General features: G+C 38.0%; 1 protein-coding gene across 2 annotated transcripts; it reads right to left on the minus strand.

The window, feature by feature from the left end:
- Positions 1–446: 446 nt before the first annotated feature.
- Positions 447–19,861, minus strand: mapk14a (mitogen-activated protein kinase 14a). 2 transcript variants are annotated; one of them, XM_084721221.1, is made up of 12 exons: positions 19,466–19,861; positions 15,581–15,710; positions 15,337–15,395; positions 9,826–9,937; positions 9,234–9,263; positions 8,863–8,910; positions 8,653–8,767; positions 6,756–6,827; positions 5,436–5,515; positions 3,331–3,409; positions 1,852–2,025; positions 447–1,692 (listed from the first exon to the last, which is right to left on the minus strand). In XM_084721221.1, the coding sequence occupies exons 1-12, from the start codon at positions 19,582–19,584 to the stop codon at positions 1,628–1,630; spliced, it is 1,083 nt and encodes a 360-aa protein (XP_084577347.1). In that variant the 5' UTR covers positions 19,585–19,861; the 3' UTR covers positions 447–1,627. The 2 variants fall into 2 exon arrangements, with proteins under 2 accessions (XP_084577347.1, XP_084577348.1); XM_084721222.1 differs by lacking the exon at positions 5,436–5,515 and adding an exon at positions 5,949–6,028.
- Between the last annotated feature and the right edge of the window lie 911 nt (positions 19,862–20,772).

A 20,772-nucleotide genomic window follows, 5' to 3' on the forward strand; every position in this document is an offset into this window, starting at 1 on the left:
TGATAAGGGTAAAAAATTCAGTGTTATTTAGTCAGCATCTTGTGTTACAAATTTGTGTTAATAGGAATATGACACTGACAAGTGATAATGTGGTACTTAAGAGACACACTGTAGATAAATGCAGCACTGATTTTCCATTTGAAAAAAAGTGCTGCTGAACCACAGACAAAATTGCAGCATCCTTCATCCTCCACAGATAATTTGCAGTGCACTCAAGACTTCCTTAAATAGCAAAGTCACTTTGTCTAATTGAACAGACAATCTCAGGTTTTTTCAAATCTCTTTTGTATATAAATGCGCAGGTCATTTTCCTTTGTTTGAATCATCCACACCAATTAATTTATCGATTCTCAAGTGACATCACAGAGGTTTGACACTGCTGATAAAAATCTTTTTGAAAAATAAGAAATAAAAGATGCTGTAGATGAAATGGAAACAAACGTAGGTCTCTTAAAAATAAGTCTTTATTTTGTTAAACAAAGGACTACAGATAGTAGTTACTCTGTGGGACTGAAAATAGTTTAAGGGATCATTCGATTGTTGTTTATAAATACCACCTCCACAAAGTATAAATACATCTGAAATCCCTCTTTTACACATTTAAGCAGTATTTCTATTAGAGGTTTTAGCATGACACTTAAAATTCCTGTAAACCAACAACACACTCTCTCAAACGCACACAAAATCTTAACTGATGTACATACTAAAAGTGATTGCTTCATAACATAATGACAATAAGTCAGATTTAAAAAATATGGCACAGATATTTACATAGTTTTGAGCAGAGCATGTACGCATGAATATTTTTTTCCTATTTTGGTGCCTTGCTGAATGGCGCTGTCTTTAAACAGCAGAGGCTCAGATTCGTCTGTGCAGCCACAAAAGTATCACAGAGCATCTAAACTACCAAGATTAACATTAAAAGGTGTGAAATTCAGTCGGTGAGCACTAAAAAGTCAGCGACTACACAGAACAGGCACATTCTCAAAATTGTCAAATACCTAAAAACATAAAACCTACCATCACAGATATGAAACCCTTCAAAGTGATTTCTCTTTTTAAATATAGAAACAATCATGGCAATAATAACTGAATCAAAACTAATTTTACAAATACATGTGACCCACTGCTACATGTGACAGCTTGGCAGGGTGAGTGGTAGACTAGTATAATCCTTTTTCGACTGATAGACAACAAAAGCTTATTCATAAGTTACTCAATAGAAAATTTAAAACACAAAATAGCACAGCTATAGGTCCAGGCATTCAGCATCTCAGTGTCACAGTGATGAGTCTTCAGACTAATTTTTTTTTAAAAATATAAAGAATATAAAACTAATTCAGCTGTTGGCAAGAAGTGACATTTCCCAGCGACGGACCATCAACATTAGTGGTTCATAAATAATAATAATGATTATTGGTCAAACGCCTCCTTCCCCCTTCTACGCTGGTAATGATCTCCTTACACAAGCTGATCGTGGACAATGTTTTCTCGGTTAATAAAGACTGACAAAGGCTTGTAGGCACTCTGATACAGGTGTGTCTGAGAATTTGTTTAACACTAATGCACATGCTCAAAGTTGTTTCAAACTGTCGGCGGCTGGGGTCGATGTGGGTCGCACGTCTCATTACTCCATGTCATCTTCATCAAAGATGGGTGGCTCAAAACTACACACCTCCTCGTAGGTTAATCCTGCAACGAGAAAATGTTCAAATATATATCAGAAATCTGTCAATATGAAAAATATTAATACCTGAATTTCCTTTTTTTTGTAAATAACAGACATATGTATAGATTTCTACAGTTTTTTTTTTAAAGTATTAAGAGTGTCTGTGTAGAATAATGCTGTACTTTTCCACTCTTCAATCTCCAGCTCGCGGCTCTCAAAGCTCTGGTCGTAAGGCTCAGCCTCAGGCTCGTCATCTGGGTCATGGTACTGAGCGAAGTAGGGATGAGCCAGAGCCTCAGCTGCTGTTATCCGCTTGTCTGTGTCCAGCACCAACATTTTCTCAAGAAGGTCCACAGCTTTGAAAGAAAAAAAATAATAAAAAGTCAACGAAAGTGTCAAAAGTCTGTGAACCATTAAAAATTTTAGAGTCCTGTCACGTAGAGAGTTGGTTAAAGTTTCAGTTTTAACGTGGCAATCGAAAAAGATTTTTATTTAAAGTCTGTTAAATCAGACTCTATCCCAGAATAAGGTAACACAAAAGTGACTCAGCCATGACCCACTGAAGAAAGCACTGCAATATTTATATATCTGCAGCATTATGAACTGAAGCAAAGTTACTGTTAATGCAAACTCAACAAAACATGAGTTGACTTTTATTATGAAGTAGTTACAGAAAATATTTTTTTTAAGTGTCCTTAGCACTCATTGTGATCATTCATCAAAAAACACCGTAGTCAGCGGATCAGTTTGAAATACTGCAGGGAGTAATGGACCGAGGAGGAGCAGCCACAGTGAGCTGTCAACTGCAGGTGACAAGCTGCACACTTGTAATTTCTTTTATACAATTTGTGTGTTTTTTTAAAAAAAAATACACTTTTTAATTCAGTGTTGCCTGAAGGGTCAGTGCTCAATGGCATTCAATGTTAGTTTTCCATTTTTTAATGATATTATGGATTGTTAATGATGAAGTTCCTAAATTCTTTTGCAGTTTTGAGTTGAGAAATGTTCTTAAACTGTTGGGACTGTTTGCCCGTGCAGGTTTCCATTAAGTGATGAACCTTGCATTCCACAGCTTTCAGACTTTTGTTGCTCCTGTCCCAACTTTTTTGAAATGTACTGGAGGCATCAAATTTAGAATGACTGCATATTTCCAAAAAGCAATACAGTTTATCAGTTTGATCATTAAATATCTGGTCTTTGTACTGTATTCAATTGACTATATAAAATATATGAAAATAATTTGCATTCTGTTTTTATTTACATTTAACACCCTGTACCTACTTTTTAAAAAACTTGGTACAATGTGTAAAACTGCACCTAAACTGCTCATTGTAAGGTAACGAAAACACAAAACTTCTTATTTTCAAGTGAAAACATACTTATGAATATATAATATTCCATTTTTGCCATATTCTGCCAATAAACCCAAAATCTAACACACTGGACTTTTAAACCACATTTGCTGTTACCACCACTAACTACAGGTGTCACCAAATCAACCAGGACTGAATAGGCTGCCACTTTAAACCAGTGTTACTCACAAAGCAAAACCACAACTTTTAAGGGGATTTTCAAAATAAATAATTTCAGTTAGCAAGGATTGCACAATAACACAGTACAGCTGATGCTGGGAAAAGCCTGTTTTTCTCTGGTATCATTACCTTGCGGGTTGGCACCAATGAAGACGTCAGTAAAATTCCTCTTGGGCATGTGAGGCAAGGAGCTGATGTAGTTCCTGGCCTGGAAAAATAAATACAGTAAATCAAACGTCAGCTTCCACCAGACTCAACATGTCCGCCACATTCACCACCGCTTGTTTCATAACGTTGACATCGGTAGCATGTCACGCCACTGATTTTGTTCCTGTAGCCATCCGCATCAAATCAGTACTGTGTAAGCGTTGTATAATATTGAACGTACATAAATACGACTAGATTAAGTGTTATATACGTTGCCGTTAAACCCAATCCTTTGACTGCAGTTTACATTAGGCTCATTGTTTTGGTTTCTTATAGATTTTCACTGAAAAGTTACTTTGACTCGCATTTTTACGTCTCTACACACAAACAGGTTGTTGTGTTTTCTCATGCATGACAACAAATCAGTGCAATTTACAAGGTAAACATGGTAAAAAGTCCTTTTTAGTGATCACCCATAGCAGACATTAATGCAACTCCAAGTTTTAGAGAGAAAATTAGGGACACACATTGTTTCAGGTGTTTAGGTGTGTTTGTCGATTACCACAGGGTTTCTGGCTGCCTGAAGAAAGACACAAGCAGTCAAAAACACATACAGTGTTGATAGCTATGTGTAGCTTGCGGCAAACACAAGATTGACAGCCCTGACGTGTTACATAACAACAGCAAGGCGACTTAGAGTAATTGAAATCGGGGGCTCCAGGAGGAAATACACTGTGGTGTTTTTAAGACGTGTATTTTAAAGCAACTACAAGGTGTTTTTGACTGGTTATGAAACAGTCTCAATTTATTACTGATGAAGGTTGGCTATGTCTATATAGTTGTTCTTAATGGCTGCCTGCTACTGGTTTGATTCTCCTTGAACTCAGATTAAACAAGCAAGCGATTACATTTTCCCAGGCAAAGTTACAGTGAGTCATATAGTTATAAAGAAGCAGGGGGAGATTTCTATTTTGCTTATTTTATTTTTGGCATTAATCACTACTGCTCTGTCCACAGGAGCCTCCAAAATCAATCAAAATGTGACAATTCATTGTAGTAGCTTCAAGACAGTTAAAGTGTTTATGCTGCAAATATGGTATTTAATATCTAATTTAATAGCATTATTTTTTAATTATATTTTAATACATTTTAATAGCAAAATCATGTAAAAAGCCGCATGAAAGATTTATTGGGATTTTTTTTTTTTTTTTTTAAAAGAGCCTGTAAATAGAAAAGACCCTGTTCTTCTTGTCTTCTCGTGAGTGAAGACTCAACACCTACAACAAAAAGATTTATTTTCCCAGTCATAGTTTCCCCAGTAAAAAACCTCTCTGAACAAAAGAAAAGTTTAGGTTTTAGACTGACACTCATTCCATCACCAGGAATGAAAAATAACAGCTAAATACATACATAAAAACATTTTGAGAGAAGTAAATGTCATTAAATGTGCAACAGAAACAGAAAGAAAAACAGAGAACAAAGCATCTTTCACACAGAAAGTGCCGTTAGTAACTACTTTAAATCACCAGCAGTAAGCCTGACTGCACACATTGTGCCAATTAAATTCTGAGAACACATTTTAATATTCCGCAAGTCAAATTACGAGCACAGAAAAGCCTTTACCACACAAGTTCAGACCAACTTCTGGCAATCAGTGTTACAATCACATGCAGTAAGCGTGTCAGACACCACACAATTACGATGATTAGCTGGAATCTTAATATATAGTGGCCCCTAGAGGCCATGTTGCTCCTTGCATCTCACTTGACCCAAGTAATTTGAGTCAGCTGAGTGATTCTTATAGCCCAGCACTCTCATTAGTGTGGCCATTAACACTTTCACTGCCTCATTATTTAAGGCAGTTTAAGTTAAATAACTATTAACATGGTTCAAACTTGGCATCAAATGCTGTAGCTGTGTTTTTTCTATGGATGGATAGTTAGTATGGATATAAATAAAGGATACTAAGCCAAGAGCTGCGTTGCTTTAGAAGCAAAGAAAAAGTGAGTTACAGCAGGTCTGACTGTCTTCCCGCTGCAGTCTGCTGCCTGTCTGGTCTAAAGAAAGCAACCGTGGGTCCTGCTCACCTCGTGGCTGGGCATCCTGCTTATTAGAGATGCTGGGGGCGTTCCTGTCAGACGCATTATCTGCTGAAGCTGGTTTATATCTATGAAGCTTGTGTCAAGGGGAGTATAGCGACAGAGCAGAGTTGGTTAAGAAGCTGCTTCTCAATCTAACACTGTGTGGCTTGACACTAGATGCACTTCAATGTTATGTTGAAAAGCAAACTTCAAGCTTGGAAGCAAAATGTGACAAAAAGGTGAAGGATTTGCAGATTTAGAGGAAAGACAACTCAATACTTTGCATTACATTCAATCAGTGAAAGTCAGAGCTCAGTCACCTGTGTTATAATCATCTTGTGTCTATCAGGTGAGAATTCTGTTAAAAGAGGCAGAAAAGCAAGTCTCAAACCCACAAAGCTAAAGGGTGGAAAAACATGCTGTCAGTTAGGTAGCAGATAAGTTATTGCACAGCAGAGTGACACATCTGGAGCAGAAGACTGGTTAGAAGAAAAACCTTGCATAACTGTGTGAACTCACAGACTCTGAAGATATTTTCATCAAGAGCTCGGGCCCTGGTGTTCCGACGAGCAGCATGATTAGCTTCAACTGATCAATGTCTACCACCACACGGTAAAGGAAGACCAGTTGCTGGACAAGGGAGAACTTGTAACCTGACTTGTTAGTCTTCATCCTCCTTATGTCACTTAAAAAACATCTGTGATATGAAATCTCACTATATTTACTTCATATTTCACACAAAAGTCTGCACAGAGAAGAGAAGATAAAGTATTTGAAATGTGAGCTGAAAAAAAGGGGAGACAGCTCTATTGTGCACTTAATTTTCAAGCTCAGCCGTTAGTGTGGAAACACTGGCGGGGGGAGAGAAAGAAAAACAAAATCTTGAGCACAGACGCTGCAGGTTGATAGGCTCATACAAAGACTGGCAGTGGTGAAGGCAGAAAGTGGACCCGAGCCAGTGATGCATACTAACGGTGTAGGAAGAGTTGAAGCTTGCCAATGGAAACATTAAGGCAAAGGGTATGTGTCAAGCCAAGAGAGGAGAAGAGAGTGGTACTACCTGTGTTACATTTTTAATAGAAAAATCGCCTGAGGCAGCGTCATATTGTAAGAGAGAAGCTGAAAAGCAGATTTTCATGAGAGGAAACAGAAAAGAAGCATTGCAGATCAGTTTCTGTTACTCTTCTGGCAGAAAAACATCAATCAATACTTTCCCAACAATGTCAGTGTGTGTTTAACCTGCTTGATTTGTTATGCAAATGAGTGTCAGAGTCTCAGCAGCTATGGGAGCTCTGTACATACTGTGCTCTCAAATGAAAAGGATACGGTCAGTGCCAGGAAACAGAGTTCTTCCAGTGAGGAGTTCTGCCATTATACACCCCACTGACCAAATATCCACTGAAACACAGAAAAGCAGGACAGACACATTAAGAACAATTCATGATGTATAAATGCAGAAAATCACCGTAGAAAATCAAGAGAGATTTTAAAGGGCTAGTTTGGATTATTTGAAGTGGTAGGGTTGTATGAGATACTCCATATTCAGTGTCTTACCCACAGGAGATGGCGGTCGGCACGCTGACGAAGCAGAGAGGAGTACCAGCATATTAGGTATATTTTCATCACTTAATCCTACCGTCTGACAGGAAACCACCATTATGGAAACCACTGTTATATAAAGCCTTAGTCGCACTGAATGACTATGAAAGTCGTCAGATCCCTGTGCTCTTCACACTACGAAACTCTCTGCTTTATAATCATGAGTCTTTTAGTTATACTTTGCACACTACATGACTGATCAGCAACAGGGGGTCACACATGACAAGATCTTTCACCTGAGGAATCCCCTATGAGTCTGTTGGCTCTCCAAAGTATGTTTTGTCACAAAAACACAAAGGAAAAGCAACATTATATTATTAATACTAAAGTTACTGCTGTGTTCCCACAGGCAGACCTACACAACCTGCATATGAATCATTCATAGTACAAAATTAAGTTTCTCAAGTAAAGATGGAGCCCCTTTCCTTTCTGTTTATATGCATTACTTACAATTGTGTAAATTAATCTGAATTTAAAGCATCCACAGTGCAAAAATAATATCAAGAGATAACACTCAGTGTCCTCAGTGTTATTTTTGCTCCAGCATACTTGTGCTTCTAGTTGCATATAGAGGAAACACTGAAACTATGTTCTGCCATTAAAACATTTGTTAGAAATGACATTAAATTATTAATAAAGCAGCTTTAGTGTGCAGCCTGTGTTGTCTTAACAAGCTGCATCAGCGCTGCTTCACACAGAGCTTGTTTGAACAACTTTATAGCCACTACTGCTACTTTATGACTACTCTTTGCTCATTTTTAGATGTAAATATATATAAACATTGCAGTAGTTCTATAGTTGGGTTTTTTTGTCTGAAGCTCTGGTGCTTTTCAATCTCTTCATCCCTGTCTGTCCCCCTCGACTACTCTCTTCATCCAGCCCTGCTCTCAGCCTGTGTCTGCTCTCCTTGGCTATGGCTGTTATATGATTCCTCGAGTTGTCCCAGACATGACCAGATATTAAACCTGCCTGATATCTGTCTGGGCATCGGCAAGATGCCAGTGAGCTCTCACCGAGCTCTGGGTCATGTTTTTGAACAGGCTAAAAATCACGTGGCGTGGCCTTGGCTCAAGCCAAATATCACTCTCTTGGTCAACCAGACTTCATAAACAAAATCAGTCATTTTAACTTGCAGAACGGTGGTCCTACCACTGCCTTGATATGTTAGTTTGTTGTTTTTTTTTTATTATGTGATTTTGTCAAATCCTAACGAACCTTTTAAAACACCAACGTCACACAATAAAACACAGAAACTAACAGACAGACAGTGGTAGACCTGCAACTCCAGGTAAAATTTTGCCAATGGCTGAGCGAGAGAGGGCAGAATTTGGCTTATATAACGGCAGATTTCCATTGGAAAAGGTTGTCTGACGGCAAGATAAAGCAGTAAAAATATTGAATTGTAAACACTGTAAATATATTATACCCCCCTTTTTTTAAGTGACTAAAATATGTTTGTCGCTGCCCCTGTCCATAGCAGTACATTACTTAGCTTCCCTGCTTTACTCCTCTCAGTTTCTCCAAACCGAAGGCTTGTCGACCACCATCTAACCTAGGTAATACACTGACCATCAGAACGTACCTCACTTTACAAATCCCAAACTCTCACTTTAATTTCATCTACCTGTCATGTTGTAATGCATCCAGTTCAACATGATCTCTGGGGCACGGTACCAGCGCGTGGCCACATAGCCGGTCATCTCATCATCAGTGTGCCGCGCCAAACCAAAGTCCAAAATCTGGGAGCAATTGAAGTGCAAAGAAACCAGAGCTGTTTGCAAAATATTCACATTTGTGGACTCGATGTTTTAAATGAGAGCAGCAGTTCACTGACCTTCAGCTCACAGTCTTCATTCACCGCCAGATTACTAGGTTTCAAATCCTTCAGGGAGGAAAGTCATAAATGTGAATTAAGAGTAATTTAAGTTTAGGTAATAAGCATAATTTTGGATTGACAGTACATCTGTAATCTTGTTCTGGAGAAGTATTACTACATTTCATGATAAAGACAAATCAGACCCTTCCTGTTAACATTAAAATTAAAAGCAATACATCATTAACACCATGTAAAAGTAAAGGTCCTGTTTATGACCTCAATGTTTGCACAAGGCAAAGGCTCAGCTCTGTTGAGTGGAAGATGTCATAAACCCTGACACTTTTTTTTAGTCCAGTCAGGGCCAGACAAAAATCAAACGTGACACTTACTCTATGAATGATGTCTGCTGAGTGGATATACTGCAGAGAAACAGAGAAGAACACATGCATTGAATTACATTATCAGTTTAAAAATACAGATGTCAGAGGGACTGCAGTGGAACATAGAAATCAAACCACCAATTAACGTAACATTTTGAGAAATGCACTTAATCACTTTCATGCCAAGTTAGATGAGAAAATCAAGTCCACTCTTGTATGTGTCAGTTTCAGACAGGAGATATTTATCTTAGCTTAACATAAAGACTGGGAACAAGGGAAAACATTTAGCCTGATTTTGATGGTAAATATTAACTGGTAAATTAAGAGTCTTTAGGTTTTGGACTGACAATTTTTTGACATTCATTAGACTAAATGATAAATTGTGAAAATAACCTGCTAATTAATCAATCTTGAAAATAATTAGGTGGAGCCCCTCTAATTTTCTTTCAATTGACCAATTGATTAATTAACTAATTGTTAGAGCTCTAATGATAAGCTAGGCAGATGGAGTGAGAGTGAAATCAATCTGGTCACGCAACTCTTGGCAAGAAAACACAAGCATATCTCTCAAAATGTCAAACTATTCCTTTAACGACCTCACCTTTAACCCTCTGAGGATCTGGTATATGAGGAACTGCACATGGTCATCTGTGAGTTTCTGACATTTCACTATGTTGTTGAGATCTGCTCCCATTAAGTGAGTCACAAGATACCTGCCAATCACAAAAGATTTTCATCAGAGTGCAAACAGACACAAATAACAGAAGGCATGTCAGTGTTTTCTCACTTCACAAAAAGCCAGATGGATATAAATGAATATATTTGCACTTTTAACAAATTTTTTCCAGAGTTGTTTGCAGTGTGAAACTAATTTCCCATATGGCTGTGTGAGCTTAAACCGGTTTAGCTGCTACTTCTTTTCACTCTCACTTCTCTCCAGAGGCACTGAAAGGCCAAGCCCCTCACAAATGGAATGTAATTTAACAACAAACCCAGATAAATGGGCTTAATGGGACTGCATCAGTGGATAATTCAAATCTAATCCCAGAGCTGTTTCAAATGCCCAAACAGCACTTATGGAAGAAGGCATGAGCAGGATGCTACAGTGGCACTTTCAAAGCCAAAATACATAGAGCCATGTGCTGCCTCGTCTGTCTGTTGCTCAACAAATACCCTTTTCATGAATACTCCTCTTCTATTCACATACAGCACAGAGATCGAGGCCTTAAAATAGCACCTTGTTACGCTTGAACTTAGTCGCAGCAGCACACGGGGACACAGACGCTCTCCAAAGTTCACCCGCCTTGGAAAAAAAGGGATATAAATAGTGACCTCTGTTTTCCTCTCTCCTATAGAAACAGGAGCACGGCTGAAACTCCAAGGAGCCTTACCACAGCGCTGTGACTCAGCCTGTATTTTTAGAGCAGAGGGGAACCACACTAACAGCACCTGCATATCTGAGATTTTTCGTGGATATCATAGTGCATTCAGAGCATTTACAATGTTCCAGCAGATGTGCAGATAAAGAGAGCCATATTTCCTTCTGACAACCTGTGACTAAGCATTTATTCTCACAGTGTTAGAAAAACTGCATGCATCTCCGTTTCCACACCACCCACCTATTCTCTCTCCTCCTTTTTTATTTTTCCTTTCTCTCAGGAGCCCTGTCTCTCACACAATCTATATGTGTGACCTGTTATTGCCTTCAATGGGAGGGTTGCTCTCCATTTCAAATGTAAACACAACAGCCACTGCTCAAAGTATGAGGAAGAAGTTCCAATATGTTTCTATAAGCACCTTTTACACAGCCTGTTCAAAGTGGGAATGTTGGGCCATTATTCTGCCTCAACACAGAGTGGAGGGTAGGGGTGGGGGAAATTTCCGATTCTTAGATGCATCGCGTTTCGGACGTGGACGAATCTGAATCGATTCACAAACGTCCAAATTTCGATTATTTAAATCTGTTAATTAAATTAATACAGAAGGTTCTAAATAATGTGGAACTAAGAAGCATGGTACGCATCATCTCCAGGACACTTTGTGTGATGAATGCTTATTCAGTGAGACAAAAAGAAATGTGTGTTGTGAAAAAGTGCATCGACATACGTAAATTAAAGACGCATCAATAATCGTTTTATAATCGAATCGTAGCCCCTGAATCGTAATCGTAATTGAATCGGCATTCCAGCTTTAAAGGAGCAATATGTAAGACCCCAGTAAGAATATCGGCAGCATTTGCTGCAGCTAATGGGGACCCTAATAAATTCAACTAAACCCTCATATTCAAAAATTAGAATTGCAATCCAAATAGCAAGTTAAAAGTCTTAGACGGTACATTAAATAGGTTTAATCCCTTTTTAGTACACCCCATCTATGGTTGAAGCAAGTTGCAGACAAGCTGGTCTTTCAACTTAGCATGTTACCTCTGATCAGTCTCTGATCATATCATGGTCATTTTATGATTTAGTACCGTAAATGTGTTACATATTTCTCCTTTAAACTGACAGCAGAGGTAAAAACAAAGACGAATCGACGTCTGTGTAAAAAGGCAGAGCTGGCAGGACAGGACAAGAGTGTCACATTATAATGATGTTTTATGTGTGCAACACACCACTGGGGCATTTAAAAAGCAGCTAGCAGCCAGTTAGCAGCCAGCTCAAAGAAGACAAACAGTTCAAGGCCCAGAAGAGACTTACCCTCTAAGCAGAGATCAACCGCCACATAACAGGGACATGAAAGACCATTGTTATTGTTTAGAAAGCATGGTCACAGCCCAAAGTAATCTTATACAACAAACTAGACGCCAACACTATTGTGTTACACATCACATCTGTCATGTCTCTTATGCTTCTGGAACGTCTGCATGCTTTCTAAAAAACACATTGGGGTAGCATTATGCTTGTGTTGTTTGGTTCAGAAAAAAAATAATAAAAGCAACACTCGCAAAATGTCTTTTTTACGGCAATATTACAGCAATTATGTAAAAAGGGCTCATGCAAACTACTGATGGCATATTCTACAAAACTACTACACTGATTTAGCATTAAAAACCTATAACATTGCCAGACTCATGATTTAAACTTTTTAAAAAAAGGATTAATCTATGTTGCAGAACCAGAGATATCAAATTTTCTTACTCTATTCATTTGTTTTCCTTGTTGAAAACTGGTGCTGTCTGCCATTCAACTGTAGACAGCTTGGTAGTACATTCGAGTGTGTTATTCTAGTTGTGGCTGATGTAGGCTCATGCTACTAGTATCAAGCAACTCCCCACCCCCAGATTTTTTAGGTGACGTCACTTGAGGAAGGTTATCAGATTTCACACAGCTCATGTAAGAGCCACAAAAGGCTTTATTTCTATAGGCGTTTTTCACACATGCAGCGGTACTCCCTGTGACCTGTAAACAGATGTTGTGTAAAATCGGTATTCCCCGTTTTAAAAAATTAATTCACAAAGGTATCAAGTCTTACTAAAGTCCATTTTCATTTCAACAATGAAAAGGTCATGTAGACACACTGTACAAGAAAGGGGCTATTCTGGGACACGACTGGGGAAAAAGGCAAATTCAGCACAGTTCACTACTCTTCATCAGCTCCAGCTGTCAATGTCTGAGGCCCTTTTTACATTTTGCATCAAAATGTATCTTGGGTGATCTGGCAGTGAACAGCTCTCAATGCAAGCATGAATGCATCTGAAACACAGTACATTCGCATATGTGGATGAAGGGTTTCCTGCAGTGTTTATGGCAAAAGTGGACCACCTTGCCTGAAACAAACATCACATCCACTAACATCAGAAATAGATACGCTTTTAGGAAACAAAATTCAGGATGACTGTAATACCTCTTATTACACATATGTACATCATCTCTATTGGTCAGGAGGAATTAAATAAAATATCAACTTCAAGGGAGAAGACCAGTGGCATCATTTCACACAGAAAACACCATATATTAACTAGAAGGGCATTTGACAGACCTCAGCCAAGACCAAATACCTATCTGGCAATGTTAATGACAGTGAAAAGAAATCTCTGTATCTGCCCCATGATTCAGATCTAGGACTGGGCAATATGGCTTGTAAATAATCCCTCGATATTTTTAGACCATGCTATGAAATACGATATACAACTCAAGATACACATTTTCTCTTCAATACCATGCTGTAAAACTGGCTTTACATGGTGAACCTTTCACGCAACTAGTTCCAGGTTGCACATTGCATGAAAAATAATTTCCATGCAACCTGACAGTTACATGAAGCAATTGAAAAACAGTAAAAGTTTCATGCAACATAATTTAACAGTAAGCTTAACAAAAATAAGATAGCTAGATTGGATGTTTTTTGAAATAATAACTGTTTTGTCACGATATTATATCATGTTGGAAGTGTGACTGTAAGTACATCTGCATCTTTGTATCTTACTTCATATTACTTTCCCGTTCGATAGTATCAATTTCAACGTACTGTATCGCTTTTTCTTATGGCACTGGCCAGAAGAGAGCCACTGGTGCTTTAATCCCTATTGATATGCTGAAGGAACTACTACTGGCTACTCAAAAGAGAAACAGCCCCCCTCCCCCGATCAATTAAGTATTACTGATCCAGAGGCTAGCAGTAACATTAGTCACCAGCTAACTGCATTGTAAACAAACTATGCATTGCTAGATACATACATTTGGTTGTTGACAGGGTTGACAACCTGTCATGTCTACATCTATGACAATAATTTCTTTCTGAAAAAAACAAGACCATCTTCTGTTTTATTAATTTGTTCATTTTGGTGATGAGCCGTAGGCAAGCTGAAATCAATCAGTTAAATCAGTTGAAATGTTTGGAATGTTTGATGTCATCTGCAACATGATGAGCATTTTGACTGGCGTCGCATGAAACTAGTATCACAAAGTTGAGAGTTTTTCAGCTGTTGCTGCTGAGTTTTAAGTATGTTTCAAGTTTGTGGCACAGGGCTTTATACCATGACACTCAACTGCCACTTAGTTTCACTCAAGTTTCAACCAACTAAAGTTGTATGAAAGTCATACAGACAAACAAATACACGAACAGCACTGAAAACATAACCTCCTTAAGGAGGTAATGAGTATAGAAACCCTGTATTGCGAGTACATCTCTGAACGCACTCACAGACTGATTTGCATATGCCAAACTACTTGGAAAATGTTTTGAAATCTTCGAAACCACTTATCCTCATCTGTGTGACTAAACTCAGATGTGCATCATTTTGTGTTTAGAGTCACTGCAGTTTCCCACGGTTGAAAACCAGGGAACATTGTCTGCACACCTCAAAACTAGACGTTCCTGGGAGTTTACATATTGTCCCAGTATTTGTGTGGGTTCCCTCCCACACAAAATGACATGCATGTTAAGTATTAGAAATAATTCTGCCAGTGCTGTTGACAAAGGCCTCAGACATGAAGTGGGAATGTCTGGGTGCTGCACTGCTTGCTCCCCGACTGCTCCAAAATAGTTTGGATGAGTCAAATCTTAGGAATAATTTTCCATTCAGACATGTGTTAAGAATGACATAAAAAGTGAGTGGGGATGAGAAAATGTGACTCTGTGTATTGTTAAGACATATTCTAATGTTGGGTGTTGACTGCAGTCCAACACAATTTGATCTTGCTAGAAGCATTCAGTGTAAATAGGGAAGAGGCATTCCACACATACGACGGGGGAGGCTGCACACATGTCTGGCAGACTGAGTCACCGTCTAGCTGTCCACTTCCCATTTCTAACAACTTTCAACATCAACAAATAACAACTACCTGTTTGCCAGCAGAGCAGATATGTTTCACAAAGCCAGAGAACAGGAAGCAAAGGGAAGGAAGCTAGTGGTGAAATATTTCGAGTAGCAGCCATAGAGTGAGTAACTAACAGAGTGAACAGTCTAAGAAATGTTCCAGTGTGTTTAGTCAGCTGGCCTGCCTCCAGGTGTTTCCCAGCCACAGCTAGGATTGTCTGCTGCTGAGAAACTAAAGGCCGCTGTTTGTCGAACAATGTTTTTATATTAGTGCTGCTGAGGTGACCCCCAGCCAAAGGGCAGAGGGAAAGTAACGGTGGAGGTAATTACTTAAAACAAACACATTCAACTTACACATCAGTGAATTCCTTCAGGGAAGTAGCAGGGGTGAAGACATCTAGGAGGCCGATCACCTGCCAAAATATGAAAACAACTGTCAAGTTAACAACACTAAGAACAACAGGCAGCAAATAACACCTTAATTAAACTACAGCAAAGCACACTGTGAAACGCCGAATAAGGAAACACAAACAACCTTGTTTTTTTACGCATGTGCACCACCAGACAGAACAAAGGGAAGAGAAACAAGTCGACTCACATTTTCATGTTTCATGTGCTTCAGCAACCGCAGCTCTCTGTATGTTCTCTTGGCATGGATGATGGACTGAAATGGCCGAGAGAGCTTCTTCACAGCTACCTTCAAACCAGTCTTCTCATCATATGCAGAACTGTTAAAAAAAAGTGGACCTGTGAGCTTAAAAATCACTGCTAACAATACACTTTTCACCATAACCTTCCTTACTTGGGTTGCAAATTCTGTGCATTTTTCTTTAAGTGATAGTTTTTCTTTAAGTGATAGTTGACCACATGAACATCAATAATTGAATAATCATTATTAATTAGGAAAATGCACATCTTTTTTCTTTGCATTTTATTTACACAATTCTAGCAGCAACAGCACATAGTATGTAATTTATGAAGCATAAATGATTTAATAAAACAATACGACTCTGCCTCTCTTAAAACAGCTGGTTTTGTCTGCCTGTCCTTATTCAACAAATGGCGAGTCAACCAACAAAGATTAATCAATTCATGATTAATCATTAACATCCCTAGTACTTACATACATTTTTCTCAGCTTGATTTAAAGAATAAAACCTACAAGTGCTGAAAATCTACTTCACACTTTGAACCAGAAATGAGCAGCAAGCTTGTCATTTTTAGGCAGATTACAAAACTTGTTCCAGTTTAGAATGGGCTGACTTTGTTCTCAAAACCAAATTGGGTGCAGTAAGAGCTGCTGAAGGCTGAAGAAAAGGGCGACATCAGCAGAAAATGTCATCTCTCAGCAGATTGGGAGCAGCCCTACAGCCTGCAGCCTATCCTGCTCTCTAAAGACTGACTGTCTCTAACACAAACACTTCCTCCTGCTCAGCTCACCTACAGCAAGTGGACTGCCACCTATGTTAAGCGATGGGGCTCAGAAACCAGTGTGATCAGGGATACAGCTAATATCATAAGTGTTAAAGCTGAAATACCAATGAAATACCAAAAAAGAAAAGTGGGCACACATGTTAAAACTATTAAAAGATGCACATCTTTAGATTATACATATATATGTCCACAGGAAAGGTGATTACACAACAACCAAATCATGAATATGGAGAGAAACTGGGTGCTCAATTACACATCAGTTATCAAAGTAGAAAAGGGGGCTTCCCAAGGCCTCTGGCCAAAATATGTCAGAAATTATAATTAATTTTTATATGCACAAATCAGACTGCTTTGATGGTATCACACTCCTTTCTTTCTTTGCTAAGTAAATATGGCTTATATTGTGGGTCATTCATTAATCATAGGGTTAGAGGTACGATCACCAGCTCCTGCTTTCCACATGTCAACACTGCAATTTCTCCCGATGGTTAGGACGATGCCCTGCATGCATGAACATTTCCTGCCATTGGTGTGTGAGTATGTGTGTGTGTGTGTGTGTGTGTGTGTGTGCATGCCTGTGTAAATAAAAGTGAAACTGTAAAGCACTTTTGACAAAACACTATATAAATGCAGTATATTTACCAGTCCATTTCTAAATGTTGCTCTGATGCTTGAGTATGTTTCTGATTGGGACAACTTAACGGTATTATAAGTGTTTTTGATAAACTATCAATTTTTCAAGTATGTTCTATAGTTTAGCTTGGCCAGCAATTAAATTTGTGCAGCTCCTGTATAATTATACCGGTCAGAGATTCATAGTAAACTTAGGCAAGGTGAAAAACTTCTAAAAAGTGAAAATCTACCAGTCTCTGTTCAAATTCAGCAGCCACTAAATAGAAAATAATTATTTTGCGTCTGAAATCTACCAGCCACTTTGATATTTTACCAGCATTTGGCTGGTGGCTGGTGCTAATTTCCCACCCTTGACTTAAGGTAGAGTCGTTTATGTAAACACTCGTGATATAATCCTGTGTCAAAAAACAAACAAACATAAAAAAAACAAAAAAACAATCACAATGCACCAATGCACTGGTGAGTGGACAGTAATCTGACCAGCAACAGATTATCCTATTGCCCAGCAACAGCACAGCTGTTTGCTTCCATTTGCAAAACAAACATCTGCCCACTAAATCAAGTGAACCTGCTGACAATGTTGTGTCCTAGATAGTATCAGCAGTACATCCTATTTAATCACCAGACCAATGCAAAGGGTCGATCTTGTGAAAGCTTCCGCTTTTGCCACAAAGCAGTATTAAGGAAATCCACCTTGCAAGAATGACCTTCTTTAAATAAATAAATAAATAAATAAATAAAAATCAAGAGGCATGATCAATGTCCACGGTAAATGCAAATGTCTCTGTATTTCACATTTGTTTATCATCACTGAGAACATTCACTGTCAGAGATGAGCCTAAAGTATTGGACACAAACTGCAAGATGAAATGTTACAGATAGTTTGATAAGACTGCCTATCATGTGGAAACTTATCCTTTCCTGGTCTTATTGGTTTACTATAGCAAAGTTATATAACTGTCTCGGCTACACATAACAGTTAACTAAAATATTACTGCAATCACAATATGGCCAAGTGCAATATTCTAATCATGATAAAGGTAAAATGTGTAACAAAACTGCATTACAACAAAGTATTGTACTGCTGCAGAGATGTCCTGGCATACAAATCTTGCTCTCCAGATGTAAGAAAACGTTCAACAAATGTCACTCCATCAGGATTTGTGATTTCTGATGTGAAAATGATGATTCTTACTCATCATGAATCATATCGCAACATCTGTCAAAATAATCGCAATATGATTTTTTTTCCCATAAGGTGCAAGCCCTTGCTGCAACTAACAGTTCTTTTCATTTTCTGCCAATTATGTTTACAACAAATAGCTATTGTTTGGTCCATAAAATATCAGAAAACTAGTCAAAAACTTAAAGATATTCCATTCTTAATTATATTACACAGAAACAAATCCTCACATCAGGCTGAAAACAACAATTTTTCCAACATAAGTGAAAGTAACTGAAAGCGAAAGCATCTATCTTCTTAGTTACCTTATCAATATTTCTACTCACTTTAATTCAGATAAACTATCAGTTTAAATGTCTATATGACATCACCAATTATAGAAATATTGTATTTGTGAAAGTATGAGTAAATGTTTAGCATGTATGTATTTATATGTATGTGTGTGGATATCTATGTATAAATGCCCTATTTTTCCTCATTCCTTCCCTCCCTTTAAATTTACAAATATTATTACATTACTGCTTCTTTTTCGCAATAAAAAATGAATATTATAAGAACGCTATAAACCATGAACATTATAAACATAAATTTACGTAAACTCATGCACTCATACAATATAGTACAAAAAAATAAAAATAAAGGATTATTCAACATCAATATGAAAGCACTGAGTCAACCCATATTTATAAAATTTCCATTAGCAACACACCAACAATATCTGTTAACCTCATCCTAACTTACTCGAGTTACATCCCCTGTTGGTGGGACTTTACACCGATAATGCAAATTAAATTTCTTTTTCCGAACCAAATGACATTAAAGTAACCTCTGAAGGCAAGATCTGCACCTGCAGTGTGTGAGTACTTAGAAATGCTGAGTTATTATCACTTCTGTAATTGCAACATGCCCTCAGATCAGATAAAGACTCACTTCTTCAAGAATTCAGCGTCATTGTGTGCGAGTTGTTTCCTGCAGTGTGGCTTGTCTTAACACATATTAAGTTTGATATATTAATCACAGGTTTTACATGTGGGTAATAGGAGATATATAATAGGTCAACAGGTTTTCTTATTGTAAGGCACATCGTGGCTCCACCTTGCTAGCCAACAATCGGGACACATTAGCTAACCTAACTTTAGCCTGTGCAGCGCAGGCCTCGTCTAAATGAATGGAGGTTAAGTTAGGTGACTGGACTACACGCACGCTCACTAACTAACACAAAAAGTAACATACCTAACGGATCCGTAGGCTCCAGAGCCAACCGGAGACAGGTTTTGGTATCTCTCCGGGACTTCCCATATCGTCTTGTTGACGTCCTGTCGATAAAACTTGGGTCTCTCTTTCTGCGACATTCCTGCAGAACCAACTGCCGAGCGACCACCGACTTGACTTTCTGCTCCGAGCCGTGCAGCCTGCCTTAAACTTTCCCCAAGTTACGAAAAGAGAAGCTAACTGGAATATTTCTCCTCGTTAGAGTACTTTAAATGATCTAAAGTGAAGAGTTTGTCTTGTTGCGAAAGGTTGCAGAATCACCGTCTGCTGAATGCACGTTTTTAAATCTTCACGCTATTTGTTCCTCTGTCTCCGCTAGCTTTCAGACAGCTCCCGAGATTTCACCCCGCTTGCAACACACGTCGCAAAGTCTCGCGAGAAAAAAAGACTGGCCTGCCAAACAGGGTCGTGTCTGGAATGGAACCTTTGATTTGCGATACTCTCGCGAGATTTATCAACGTTGATTCTTCTTTGTGCATGCTGTACAAACAGTTACGTATAATAATATGCCAACGCTTTGGTTAAAATCTGGTTAGATTTAGGAATAAAACACTTGAGGTTGGGGTTAGGGAAAGATCACCGCTTGAGATAAAATAAACAATCTCGCGAGATCTATAGCGGGTCTGGGGTTCGCTTCTAGACACAACCCTAGCAGTCGGCAGCTGAAACCCGTGATTCTTTCTGGTGCGGAAAAATAAAAAAATACGTGTCCTCGAAGCGCAGGAAGGATTATTTAGAGCCGTTATTTGAGTAAAAGTAGCAAAAAAATATAAATAACTAAATAATAATAATAATAATAATAATAATAATGAAGTAAAAAATTAAAAAGTAAAATTTCATTATTCAAAAATGCACTTAGTAAAATACTTGGTGCCAGTGCAATATAGTATATTATTGAATTATTATAATTAGTGCTTGAATATATGAATAACGTTTTATTGTTGCAGAAAGTCAAGGTGGAGTTAATTTTCAACAAGTTTATATATATTGCTAGATAGTTACTCTACAATATAATAATACATCATATTTTATAAGATGATCATGTTTGTTTGTAAAATATGTCAGATAAATGTAAAAGGAGTAGTCTTAAAGGTACAATATTTCATAATAATTTGTCTTGGAGTAAAAGAATTAATAAGCTGAAAATGGAAGTACTTAAGAGCAGTACTTTAGCAGATGTTCTTAGTTATGTTTCACCACTTGATTTACCAATATGTAACATTTAAGATATGTGTTGTGGAAAAATACTTGTTTATTAATATCACATG

This window comes from Lutjanus erythropterus, chromosome 6 (genome assembly GCF_056507025.1).
Source record: "Lutjanus erythropterus isolate fLutEry1 chromosome 6, fLutEry1.hap2, whole genome shotgun sequence".
In the NCBI taxonomy this organism is placed as follows: domain Eukaryota; kingdom Metazoa; phylum Chordata; class Actinopteri; order Lutjaniformes; family Lutjanidae; genus Lutjanus; species Lutjanus erythropterus.